This window comes from Coffea arabica, chromosome 8c (assembly GCF_036785885.1).
Source record: "Coffea arabica cultivar ET-39 chromosome 8c, Coffea Arabica ET-39 HiFi, whole genome shotgun sequence".
Lineage (NCBI taxonomy): Eukaryota > Viridiplantae > Streptophyta > Magnoliopsida > Gentianales > Rubiaceae > Coffea > Coffea arabica.
The window spans coordinates 2,634,065-2,647,635 of NC_092325.1; the positions used below are offsets into that span (position 1 = coordinate 2,634,065).

At 35.8% G+C, this 13,571-nt stretch overlaps 2 protein-coding genes and 1 long non-coding RNA gene across 3 annotated transcripts; 2 read left to right on the forward strand and 1 right to left on the reverse strand.

Annotated features, from left to right (window-relative positions):
• The first annotated feature begins 756 nt into the window (after positions 1–756).
• Positions 757–1,801, forward strand: LOC140003668 (uncharacterized). Its single transcript, XM_072062499.1, has 2 exons — positions 757–1,313; positions 1,579–1,801. Exon 1 carries the CDS (start codon positions 907–909, stop codon positions 1,279–1,281), a length of 375 nt encoding a protein of 124 aa, XP_071918600.1. The 5' UTR covers positions 757–906; the 3' UTR covers positions 1,282–1,313; positions 1,579–1,801.
• A 5,143-nt stretch (positions 1,802–6,944) lies between these two features.
• Positions 6,945–9,493, forward strand: LOC140013903 (uncharacterized). Its single transcript, XR_011820749.1, has 2 exons — positions 6,945–7,597; positions 9,207–9,493. It is a non-coding gene; the product is annotated as an uncharacterized lncRNA (long non-coding RNA).
• A 670-nt stretch (positions 9,494–10,163) lies between these two features.
• LOC113706309 (AT-hook motif nuclear-localized protein 23-like) lies at positions 10,164–11,754 on the reverse strand. The gene has a single exon (XM_027228182.2). It carries the CDS (start codon positions 11,403–11,405, stop codon positions 10,515–10,517), a length of 891 nt encoding a protein of 296 aa, XP_027083983.2. The 5' UTR covers positions 11,406–11,754; the 3' UTR covers positions 10,164–10,514.
• Between the last annotated feature and the right edge of the window lie 1,817 nt (positions 11,755–13,571).

A 13,571-nucleotide genomic window follows, 5' to 3' on the forward strand; every position in this document is an offset into this window, starting at 1 on the left:
ATACATAAATTTCAACCTTACATAAGGGTATTTTTGACATTTTAGGTGACGCCGTTACGAGTGATCATTTCCGTTACTTTGACACTTTAATCCAAACCATGAGGGGGTTATGTATAGCTTTTGAAACCACAGGGGGGTTATGTGAAAAAACGCTAAATCACAAGGGGGTAAAGTGGAGTTTGCCCTTTTATTTTTTTTCCCTTGTCACGAAAATAAATTTGATAGAAAGATCCCACATCTGATTTTATTTTTTTGGGTCCCAAAATTGTGGATACATTGAACTAGCAACAGTTTCCTGCCGGTTAAATTAATCCCCTATTGCCTTCTTACTTCTTAAATTCTATCCTTCCCGTATTAGAAAAAAAAAAAACAGTTTTCTGTCCAAATTCTTTTGCACTAATAATTAAACTTGCACCATCATGCATTAGATTCTTGTTTACCAAACTCCATACCACTTAATTACTTACAGTTTATGTGAAAAAAGTGACTATAAACATCATATATGTGGGAAAAATACATGTAGCTGTACATACTTTAAGATAGGAGGCTATACAAGAATTGATTTTCAACTTTTTATTTATCCCAACGGCTCCTTTATGCCTGCTGGACTATAAATAGGGAAACATGGAATTTATGCTTCTTGCTTGTTGTATATGTACAGCTTCATTAGCCGTTGGCTGGCCACTTCAACTACATCAATCCAAATGACCCTTTCTCCTTAAATCTCCTATAGCATCTAAGAACCTTCCACAACGCTCCAAAACAAGCAAGCCATAGCCAACATACTTAAAGTCAAAGACCGTAGATAGCCAAACTCCCATATAGATTCTCCTCTATATAGCCCCAAGAGTTTCCTATAGGCTCGCTAGAAGCTTTCACACACATATTCTTAGAAGAAAGCTCGTTATGGACTGCATAATTTTGCCAGTTGCAATATTGAGAAAGTGTTATTCGGGCTCACGACTTGGCTACCGGCAGCTGACGGATGATGTCTTTGGCAAGTCTGATGATCCGGTGACCGTCGTGGTTGGGAAGGAGAAGAGGGAATTTTTGGTTGAGCCTTTTGTATTAGAAGAAAGCCCTTTCAGGGTTCTGATTGATATGGTGAAGAAGGAAAATATGGGAGGAGTGGTGTACATGAAGGGAGCTAAAAGAGTGATATTTGTGGATGTTGATGCAATTTTGTTTGAGCATATGTTGTGGCTGATGCAAAATGATTGTTCTTCCTTCTTTCAACTTAACCTCAAAGAGATTATTGACTTCTATGCACAAGAGAATTAATCAGGGGTTCGCTATACAAGCTAGTCATGAAGGTACGCAATAGATAAGGAGTCCATTTGGATTAAAGATCATTTGAATTTTTTTTCGTATTATTTATTGTAACACTCATCTAATGTAATATATGTGAGATAAAAAAGTACCTTACAAATGTGTTTTGTGAATAATAAGAAATTTTTTTCATTGTATGTATATGTTGATTATGAATCTAAAGAATATGCTTCTTAGCTAGTCCTTCACCTTTTGGCCTTCCCAATTGTTGAATATTCTTCTAATCTTGATTTTGTGTTATTTTCACAGGGGGAAGATTGGCCTATATATTAAGGCTGATGTTTTAGATGTGATGTCCATGGCATTGGCTTGACCACAGGGGGACCTGCAAAGGAGCAAGAGAAAGCTGTCTAATTCTGAAATTTTATTTTTCCATCCGGCAACTTTCTTTAACCATTAGTGTGTGTATATAATTTCAGTCTCACACATGGGCTTCAACCAAAAGTAAAGAAGAAAAGTGAAAGTTCTCATATATGTACTTGATGTTGGTGGTGGATAATTAATTGTTGCTCTTGCTGTTTGAGGGAAGGTAACATGATGTATACTTTTTTTTTTTCCGGAATAAAAGGATAGTACAATATATGAGCAAGGACTCAATTTGGACTTTATAAAAGTGTACTAAGACACAGAGGGTCTAGATAACATGATGTATACTTGAATATTGATATTTATTACAATTGAAGTTTCCTCTTGATTTCTTAATGCTGTTCACGTGATTTAACATCGAGTGGTCATGCAAATTCATGTAGCAGATTGACATTTTCTGCAACATAATACCACAAATGAAAACTTTTCATTCTTGTGGGTCAAGGACAAATGCTATTAGGAAATTTGGTTTATTTTCATGAGTAATTTAAGAGCATCTAAAATTATCCCCACGGTATGAAAGTTAAAAAAAAAAAAAAAGTTCCATTCTTCCATTTCCTCCGATGTTGACTACAATTTTGATCATAGCAAACGTTAGACCACTTATTCGACCAGACAAAGATCTTGCATCTGGAGTTTCTGCAGATATAATCATACGGATGCATCTAGCACTCAGTCATACTTAATTTCAGTCCATGCCTGTTCCGTATGGGTATTAAACTTAGCTATTCATAAAAATGGATGAATTTCTTGATGAACATAAGTGTACAGAAACAATAGGTTGAGTCCCATTTTTATAAGATAGCAATTGGAGACCGCCTTTGATTTAAATTACGAGTTAAGAAATCAGAAAGAAGGGGAAAAAAAATCAGAAAGAATTAAGGGGTGTGGGGTGTTTGGTAAATGGAAATGAGGGGCAGAAAATGATATCAAAGTTAACAATACTTGTAACCTATTGTTTGGTGATCATTATGGGAAACATTTAATAGGATTGAAAGTATTAGATCTAACCTCATGGTATTCTCCAGTTATACTTTGAATTTCAAATTCATTAACTTTTAATAGAATAAAATCCATTCCGCCCCTAAACCAAGCATGCAAGTGTGAATGATCAATCACTATAGTCGGTTCAATGGTTAAGAGAGAATTCTTGAATTTTTTTTTTCACTTTTTAGTTTAGAATTCGAATATTGTATTTCACAATTGGAGTGGAAGAGTGCGAAGAGAGATGGGAGGACTCGGAAGAAAATGGTGAATGGTCAAAATGCATACTAGGTTTATGATTATGACAAAGAGGGTGGCATTCCCCTGAATCAAACGTGGGCATATCATCCTGTATTTCCCTATAAAAAGAGTTTGCTTTGGAGTTCAGTTTCGTACATCAGTTTGTCATGAAATTGAAATTAGTTCATAACTTTGTCTTTGGTATTGCAAAGGTCAAATGAACTCCCAATAGAGGAGTTGGCCACCATCAAGGCTTTAAAATTTGATAGGATTGCCTCCCACTAATTGCCATAAATGTGGTTCTTCAAATCCAGACGAGTGTGTAGTTAATCCTTCTGGTCCAATGGTGATTCAGTCCCCATCGGCCCTTCCATAGATTGAGTTGGGTCTCCCCCTAAAATAGGATAGAGTAAAAGTAGAAGTAGGAGTAGATGTTGAATAGACTATTACCGAGTGTCGAAAAAAAAAAGTATTTCAAAGGTCAAATGACGTAACTTATGCTAAATAGATGTAGTAAAATTTATGCTTCAATTTAAGAGACAAATACTTTATTGTAGAATCATTTTTTTGAAAGAAGTCTTTTGTCTGAACTACGCAACTCATACTTGTAGTAATAAGTTTTGTTTCCCTTTTTTTTTTAATTTAATCTTTATGCTCGAGTATTGATTAAAAAAAAAGTAAAAAGAAAGAATTGAGCACTTTTGCACTGGCTTGTTGCTTATTCTACATAATTTTTATTTTAAATGTTTTGGTTCCCTTTAAAAATTAGAATTTTAGAACTGGAACATTTTATATCAAGCCGCATTTCCACGGGCTACTATTTTATTCACGGCAATTTCAATTGACTATATATGAAATGAAAATCTGATAATGTTAGTGACCAAAACAACTGACTAGGTCTCTCCTAACTTTTTCATCTCGCTGGCTTTTTTGTTTGTTTAAATGCATTAAGGCCCACTAAAGTTAGGCAGGGTTTGGGGTTTCCGGCCTAATGTAATGTTCCTTTTGTTGTATTTTCCCTACTTTACTAATGGCTAGCACTAACAATTTTGTGAAAATGCGTAAATGCCCACAAATTGACAACTAGTTGAAACAATACCAAAAAAGAAGATACAATTTTTTTTTTTTGAGAAAATTTACCTAAAAGTTGGATCCAACCACTTTAAAAAAAGTCACATACCTTTGGAATTTAAGGTAAATGTAAGAACAAAATAATTTTGCGTGCGAACTGTGTAAGAATAAAGTCATTTCATGTAGGAAAAAATTTTAATTTAATAACTATTGTAAAAGAATATTATGTAATTTTAACAACAAAACATATTATTTCACAATTTTCAAATGTCAACAACATGTATACGAGATATTTTACCATATTTGCATATCACATCCGCTTATTTTGTTCAAAATTTGAGGATGAATATTTGAACTATAGCAAGATCTCGAATTTACTGAAGTTTGTGATATGTTCCTTTTTTATTTAAAAATGCAAGTGCAATATTTTCCGAATTTAGTTCTTTATTTTTCAGAAAGAAAAAGAAAAGATTTGCCGACGAAAATAAGTGATACGACAAATTCAGGCAACAAAGAGAAGAATGGAAAAAAAAAAAAAAGAAGAAATAAGGACAAAATTGAAACTTTCAACATCTTTCAACATACAAAACTGATGGGACTTAATAGAAAGGACAAAATGCAGAAAAAATAATGAGTAGAGAAAGTGCAGACACACCAAACGTTATGGAGACTTAGCGTATTTAACTCTTTGTTTCAAGCAAAGAAACCTAACAATCAAAATGGGACAGCAAAATAGAACAGATATATGGCTGCTTAAGGTCATCATATGCTGACCAGAATGGCACAGTTTGTGGGTTAAATTGACAACATCTATAGGGCCTCAATACCTTGCGATTCCGATGATGAGCTTCATAATTGTAACACAACATTTTTGTTTAACAACTTCGACATGAGCAAAGCCCAGCTACAACAACAAATGTTTAAGCGCTGCTAAAGTTGCCAAGGCCCAGAAGACAATTTTACAACTTTGGATTTGTATATTTTGGGTTGACCAATTTTTAGATTTTGGTCTTGTTCTGTGCTTATATCCAACATCCAAATATTGTCTTGTCTACCTTAAATGGACTCGACTTGAACCAGTGGATAATACATGGTCGGAGCAGACATGACTGCATTCTAATATCTGATTTTTTTAGAAATTTGGCTAACGATGCATAGGCATCTGTTTGGATTGGTGTGATTCATCGAGTTTTCCTTCGTCTCTTTAGATCCCCTCTCCTCCTAATACAGAGTAGGAATAGGTGTAGAATAAAATCTATCGTATCGACAAAAAAAAGTCAAAAATCTTCACATAATATACAGGAAAATGGGAATTACATCAACAAAACCATGGTATGATATTTTTTTCCCACATAGAATTGATCTTATCTAGGATAACCAAATGCAAACTCAATATAAAGTTTGAAGGAATCGCATTTTGTCATGCATACCACTTTGCCAAACCGGGATTAGTAGTAGTAGTAGATATAATTAGAGACTATTTCTTGAATGGAGAAGGAGATTATGCTTTTGGCCTTCCCATGGTGCACGGTTTTGTTGGTCATATGATTTGGGGTTGAGGTCGTAAATTTCTGGATGTTCTTCTACAAGTTGAGGTAAGAAAGGTGGGAGAAAAAGCCAGTTCTTGGTGCAATCGCTAGAGCTAATAAACATTTCAGTGTTTAAGAGTGGTATGGTGTAACAACGCATGATACAGATTTTGGCAATGTTGAAGAATGTTAAATCAGTTTTGTTTATGCATAACGTTGATTTGGACAATGCTGAACGTTTCTTTTCCTTTCGTCCCTCTTTGGAGGTCATATATGCGTTGGATACTGTCATGGTTGATTACCCTCTTCTCCTTATCTTATCTCAAACTTTGGCAGATTTCGCCAATAGAAAGATGATCTCAGGGATGACGAAAAATCCACAGAGTTTAAGGCCTTTGGTTTTGCATATTTGGGTGAGCAAGAATCTACATAGCACATCGAATCCAAATTACAAGGGGCTATAGAATCTTCAATCTTCAATGTATGGTATAAAAGGATATCACCTAGGAGTTTCTTGAACTATCTATCTGTTTGGTGTCCTAACCAGAGGTTTTCTTCTTCAAATCTAGTTCGATCAAAACCATCAAATCTTTGTCCAAATAAAATCAAAATCGTTCATGTTGCATAATCTTATCATCTCATGAACCTTTCACTTTGCAGTAATGGGGTTCTTCTAATTCAATAATACTATGTGCTTTTCATGACATCTCACACACACATTGCTGGCAGGAATATGAGTTAAGCCAATCTCTTTCTTTGTCTGCCTAAGCTGTACCTGATATGTTTAATTAATGCAAAGTTGATGTAATTTGCCTCTTTCAAAACTACTACTACATAAATGTTAGGACCACCTTTATTTTGTTAACCTGAACAGACAAAATTGTAGCATCACCTGAGAAACTTGTGGTCAACTCTTTGACTTCTCAAGCCAATAGAAAATCTATAGCAAAACGACTAGTATATGATTCCATCAACTGCTATACTATTTCCACAGCTATCAGTTTGTAACAAGTGTGCAAGATTGTGGTCGAGATTGAATTGCACTTCCCTTTCGATTTACAAATGATAAAGAACAAAAGTTTGTACGTATATTAATTCCTACATATAAATCAAGTGTATATTGGTCCACATCTCTATTTCCAACCGTGAGGGTGAAAGTGACACGCTAATTGTAGGTTTTAATTATTCAAATATCACTATGAAATGCCCCAATTAGCAGTCCCATGGGGATTAGATGTGGCCAAATTCTTCCACGTACTGTACATGTACGTAAATATGCCTAAAACAAAGTCAATTGGGAATTTTAAAATCAAAGTCTTCCAACAATAATTCATCTATCATCAGTTATCAAGGACAAATAACAAGAAATTCAAAGATTCTTGCGATTTGTTCTTAAAATATGTTTGTAATACAAGCAGACAATAATTAGTTGCGACTTAGCCCTGCTCGCGGGTTAATTATGCAAACCGTGTTTCTCGACAAAATATGCTTTGTGCAAGATGTTGAAATAATTAAGCTTTGAGCTTTGCTAATAGAAAATAGCTAGAAAAAGTAGAAGAAATATAATGGGAGCTCATTAGTACGGTAGGGGGCGGTATGCTGGTGTTATACGTGCAATAATTTCTTGCCTAGCTAGTTAAGCTTGTATGGATGCTAGACTGTTGGTTAATATATTTGTTGTACTAAACAAGATCCAGTTTCTCCCTTAAATCTTGTAAAACCAGGTTGGCAGCTAAAATCACGGTATAGCTGCAAAAGTCTCAAATCAAGTTATTTTATGTAGCCCATAGGTGTCGATCGAGGGGTCTGGCAAAAGAAGAGGGCATACATATAGATTCTGCTCTGGTCATTTTTAGCGATCTATACCTATTTCAACACCACCCCACAAAGGCATACATATAGGTGCTCTGACATCAAGTTACTTGTGTGCTTCAAACGGATTCAGTATACTTGTTCTTGCAGGCAATAGCTGGAAGTCTGGTATGGTTGTTTCAGCTATTTTACCCTTGTCCATGCACGTCTAAGGGTTCCGGCCTCAACCGTTGAAGTTGCCAAATAAAATACTTTACATTTTGCAGGTTGGTTTTATCATTTTTCGCGCTTCATTCTTTCAATCTCAGACAAAAAATAAGGCATGTTAACATGTCTGTAACTCAGATTAGGTTGTTTTATGGTGTAATGAGCAAAAATGTACAGTAATTAAGTCCATAAAATCGTACTTTACAGTGATTTATATAGTTGGTGAAAAGAAAATAAAGCAACATTCGAATATAAAATATCCAAAGCAACCATGTCTCTATCATCTTTCTATGTCACATAAGATAAGTTTGTTAATTAGTCTACAAACTGACCTAAGGATGATCTCACCAGAACATTAGTATGAACGTCCATAATCAAGCATATTTGTCCAGGGATATGCTTTTAGTTAATGAATCTAAATTGATTCCAGAAGAAAATGTGTTTGATGAAAGTGCAGTAAGGATCTCACCAATTGCAAAACAAAATGGCCATTTTCTTTCAAATCAGTAGCACCTTGGCATTGCATCTCAAGTGGGGAATAAAGGGAGTTGATATTGCATCTATGTAGCATAGGTCCGTTGTTTATTCAAAATCTTCTTGATGAAGAAGAATGCTGGAATATAAAATACTTCTATTGAAAAAGGCGGTATTAGGCCGGAGAATTTCAAGAGTTTATGAAGAATTAATGACATATAGGGTATTGGTTCATGCCATTCAGTAGATCAGACATGTCTAATATGAATCTGCAGTATTGAAGGTATTAGGCTGGAGAATTTCAAGAGTTTATGAAGAATTAATGACATATAGGGTATTGGTTCATGCCAATCAGTAGATCAGACATGTCTAATATGAATCTGCAGTATTGAAGGTATTAGGCTGGAGAATTTCAAGAGTTTATGAAGTATTAATGACATATAGGGTATTGGTTCATGCCAATCAGTAGATCAGACATCTCTAATATGAATCTGCAGTATTGCAGTTCCGCCGATATCAGATAAATGTAGCCCCTTAACTAAAGCTAATTGAGTCTTGTTTGAGAAGAAATTCAAGCTACTAGAAAACCAAATGCATTGGGTGGATGCATCAACAGTCCTGAGAAACCAATAGTTCCTAAATTAATTGAACATTTCCCAATGAAACCAAACGACAAAATGAACCTGCAAATTAAACTGCTCATCCTTTGAGCTAATGGGATGTAATCTGTCGCAGTAGACTAATTATACAAACTCAAAACAAATTCATACTGCCTTTCAAACTGATGAAGAAACTTCAATATCTAAAGAAAACCCTTGCATATGTTAATACAAGGATTATTGCTACTTTGTTAGAGTTAGGGGTGTATAGGGACTTGCATACCGATACAACCTATAGAAGAACATGGTATTGGATACTAATATGCAAAACGGTATGAAACTGTGATAAACTGTACACTGATCAGAAAACTATCTAAATCATGGACAAAATCAAAAAGGAGAACGATAGCTATAGGAGTGGATGCTATATTATATTTTCTTTTGTCCTATCAAGTATCAACTAACTGTTCAAAACCCAAATAACATTTATTGAAAAGTTGGATAGAAAGCATCATGTTCTCATGATCATAATCACAATTTAACACTAAAAAAACTTGCGAGCTTCTGCAACTTTGATTCTTTCAAGTGTGGCAAGGTTGCATGCATGGTGGACTCAGAACAAGAGTACTGGCACAGTAGTCTGCTTCCCCAACTAAATGAAGAATTGCGATCTTTGTGGCAGGAAAGTTGTTGAGATGGAGCAATTTCCCTATGTATATCTTTGCTTTTAGTGTGGAACCAGGTGGACATTGACCAAGGATGCCGAGGGTAGAGTTTTTGGTGGCCAATTAGGCCTTGCTGAAAATGTCTACGTTCTATTGTATGTTTCAAGTCTCTAATATTGACCAGCAATAGAAAACTCAATACAAATCTCTTGAGATATATGGGTGTTACCCCTTATCAGAAAGAAGCCAAATGAAAATGGACTACTATTAATTGAATATTTTTACATCCTGTATTGATGGAAGGGAAGATGACTAATTTCTTGAAATGTCTCTCAAACATTGTGATGGACAACTTCCCATGGTTTCAGTTCAGATTTACATTTTCCAGAACATTTAGCTGAGAAAAGGGGAGAGAGAGGGAGAAAATTATATGTTTTTTCAGTAAAAGGACGGTTGGATCAATTTCCCAGAAGAAGTAAATCAAGAAATTCAGCAAAAACATTAGTGTTGCTCGTCTTAGAAAAACCATATGTAGTACAACTCATCCAACAAAAGGAATCCTTCAGACAACACCTTAATCATTTCTTAGTATACTTATCATCCCTTGAAAGCAATGCAGTCCAAGACAGGTTTATTTCTCCAATCCCACTAGATTTAGTCCTGAAACCCATCCGTAGTTTGAATTGATAACTTAAAAGTCTTAAATACCAGAAAAGGAGAAGAAAAAAAAAAGTGAAACTACAATACTTTTGGCATATCGTGCATTAAATCAACCAAAAACAAATAAAAAAAAATAAAAGAGTAAAGAAAGAAATGCGGTAAGCTCGAAAAAAAATAACAAGAAAAGCATGTACATATAGATAGACTTAACATTAAGTAGGCAACTGTTAAACAAGGGGAAAATCCACATCTGATTCTCAAACCATTTCTTATAAAAAGAGCTTGATACAAGAAAAAAAAACAGTGAGAGGACTATTTCCAGGAACTAGTGTTACAAAAACCCCCGCATAAGAAAGGAAAGAAGAAGAAAAACCCCTTACAACCCAAGGTAAGAGAAGAAAGAGGAGAAGAAGAATGATCATATTTGATCAAAATACAATGGTTTAATTAATTTCCTGACCTTTTCATCATCATTCACCAATCCTGTTTCTCCTCCAATCCAATCCAATCAGCCCACCAAAACCACAGAATTTCCTTTTCTATCACTCGACCTTCCGTATCTGAGCTTGAGTAGTTAACTAAAATGGAGGTCGAACAGCTGTGTTTCCGGTCCATCCATCAACTGGCAAATTAGGCATATTGAGAGGCAAATTGAAGAATGGAAGCCCGGAAGAGGGGTCCGGAAAAGCATGACTGCTAACCCCTCCTCCTCCACCTCCACCACCACCACCTGCAGCAGCAACAGAACCAGCTTGAGACACTGGTGGTTGAATCTGCAGTTGCTCATCTTCATCCAACGGCAACCTCTCATAAGCAACATTAGTAAACGACGCCGCGATAACGATAACCGGCCCAGCAGCCGTCAACTCTCCCACCACACTCCCACCAACAACCTGGCCTTGCCCACCAGCCAAGAATATAGTCAAGCTCGTCGCGCCCGGTGGTGCAGGTGGAGGCAAAAAGGATCCCGAAAGCGATAGAATCTCAAACCTCCCATGCAGGGTTACTATAGAACCAGCTGCAGCTGGCTGTCGAAGACTAACATTTGTGACTGTTCCACTCCCACTGAGTATGCAGATCCCACGTTGCCTCCGACGAGCATAAGTCGAAACACAGTCAAAAATATCACAGCCATTGCCGACTTCAAGAATATGTGCTCTCAAAGTATTGGCGCTTTCCCTGGTTATAATCACTGGTGGTTTGGGCTTGTTCTTGGATCCCGGGGGTCGTCCTCGAGGCCTTCGACCTACGACATCCCCGGGACCCCCGGAATTTGCCCCTATAAGGTCGAGCTGATGGGATGCATCTGCATCTTGGTGATCATCACTGGGAAAATCATCTTCATCCTCTAGTGTTCTTTGAGTATTATGCTGGAGATGCAAGTCTGAAGGGCGGTGGTGGAGCTGCGGCTGTGGCTGCGGCTGGTGGTGGATGAAACGAGAAGCCGTGCTTAAATCTAAACCGGCCATGGTTTACAAGAACATCAAAAAAGAAATACTAACACAAAGCACGAACAACAGAAAACAAGGGAAAAAGTAAAAAAATATCAAAGTGGGAAATTTTAAAGAAAAGGAGTACAGTTTTTTTTTTTCCCTCTTTTTGTGGTAGTATATTTTATGGAGTGGGAGGGAAAAGATAAGGCAATAAAAAAAAAGATTAGAAAAAGAGCTCCGGAACTCGAACCCTAGATTTGAATAGAGATTAGAAAACAACTGCGGAAGATTTTGATTGCAGAGAAAGGGAAGGGAAGAAGGAGAGGAAGAGCAAGAGAGAGAGAGAGAGAGAAGGGACGGGATGGGACGGGAGGGGGACAAGGACTCGATACCAAGTCATTTCTCTCGCCCCAAATGCTTAAATATAGACTTAAAATATTGTCGAAGTTGAAAAATATTTCTTTACTCTAATGCCACTGCTACCATAATTTTGTCTTGACAAAGAAAGCTTTAAAGTGAGGTAAAACTATGTATAACGGTAAATTCTATAGAAGGTTAAGCTAACTTAACGCTATTAAGCCTCATTGGATTGAAACTTTTTAGAATTTGTATGACAGCGGTGTGATGTACGTGAGATTAAAAAAATAATTTAACAATGATTTTTTTAAAAAAAAATTCCGAAAAACTCGCAAGATTTTTGGGAGGTTTTAGAAGACTTACACAAGAGATTAGGATTGGAGGTAAAATTATGTAGTTAACCCCATAGTTAATCCAAGACAAGTTTCATGTAGCGCGCGTGGGGTTAGACAAAGGCAGTGTTTTAGAAAATGGGATCCTTGTGGTAACAGCTTGTTAAGAAGACTTTGTTAAAGCTAGCTTAGCCATGGTAGGATTCGGATTAATTATTTAAAGAATATAATAGCTTTTGTTAACCCTATTTTATATTGAGAAATGAAGGAATGCTTATTGGCATAAATAAATGTTTTGCTATTGGATTCTGTTAGAAAAATTTATTCACGACTTTAAACTATGAATTTACGAGAAAAATTAATAAAGTAAAACCAAGGATGCAGCAGCATTGTAATGATAAATTAGTTAGATTTCAATATTAGGGGAGAGAGGGGGGAGCAATAAAGTACATGATATATATTAATTTTTATCACTTGCTACAGTGAAAAGAAATGGTTATTTAGAAATACAATAAAGTAAAACTCTACTCTTTCGTTTGGCCGAACTCATAAAAAATTTGGATTAATATGTCAACGAAGCTATTTCAGTGATTAATAATGAAAGAACATCATTCTTGTCATGAGGACAAGATTAGATTTGTTGATTTAAAAAAAAAAAAACTTTTTTAATGGTCTTTTAACCGTTCATTCTCAAGCTACTAGCTCTCCATAGAAGCAAAATTCTATAAAACTATAGAAGGCATGCAAATGGAAGCACTCCTCTATAACACAATTTAGCTAACAACATGGATCACGCAATCTTCTCAAAATAATTAACATAGATTTCTGTTGCTTAATTTTGATCTCACTCCTTTTTTTTTTTTTTTTTGTTAATGCCCTCTATTTGTTTCTTGAACTTTTGTTAAAATATATATATATACAAAGCAATTGATGTGTCATTAACAATTAATTGGAGTGCTTATAACGATGCTCATTATCAAGAAGCGGAGTGGGAGGAGGGAAGAGATCTGAATCCGTGACTCTAATTTCTGAGATCTCAACGTTAACGATCAAAATCTTCTCGACCCGAGAATCAACTTTATTCTCCATATCGAAGTGAAATTAACTCGGACCGTCGCGATTTACATTCTCTCTTCCATCTTTAAATGAGAGTAGTTATTCTATTACAAGCACATTAGCTTTTGGTAATCTGGTCCCCTCTCATTTTTGACTGTGAGGAAGACCTAGAATATTGTAACATCATCATGATTCCTCTAATGATCCTACATATGCTTTGAAACCTCCAAAACATAGCCATATGCCTGGAAATTAGGTGCAAATTGGATAGTTTTGGAGCTTTGGGAGGCGAGTACTTGGTCTGGAATTTGCTGGAAGTAGGGATTAAAGGAGTTTGATGGAATAATTAGAACAGCAGTTTAAATTTCAAGTTGCACGAGTTTAATTCATGCCCAGGGCACAATGTAGATCGATCCTTTGTTTAAGCAAATAAAACCTGGATTTATGTTGGGTCAAT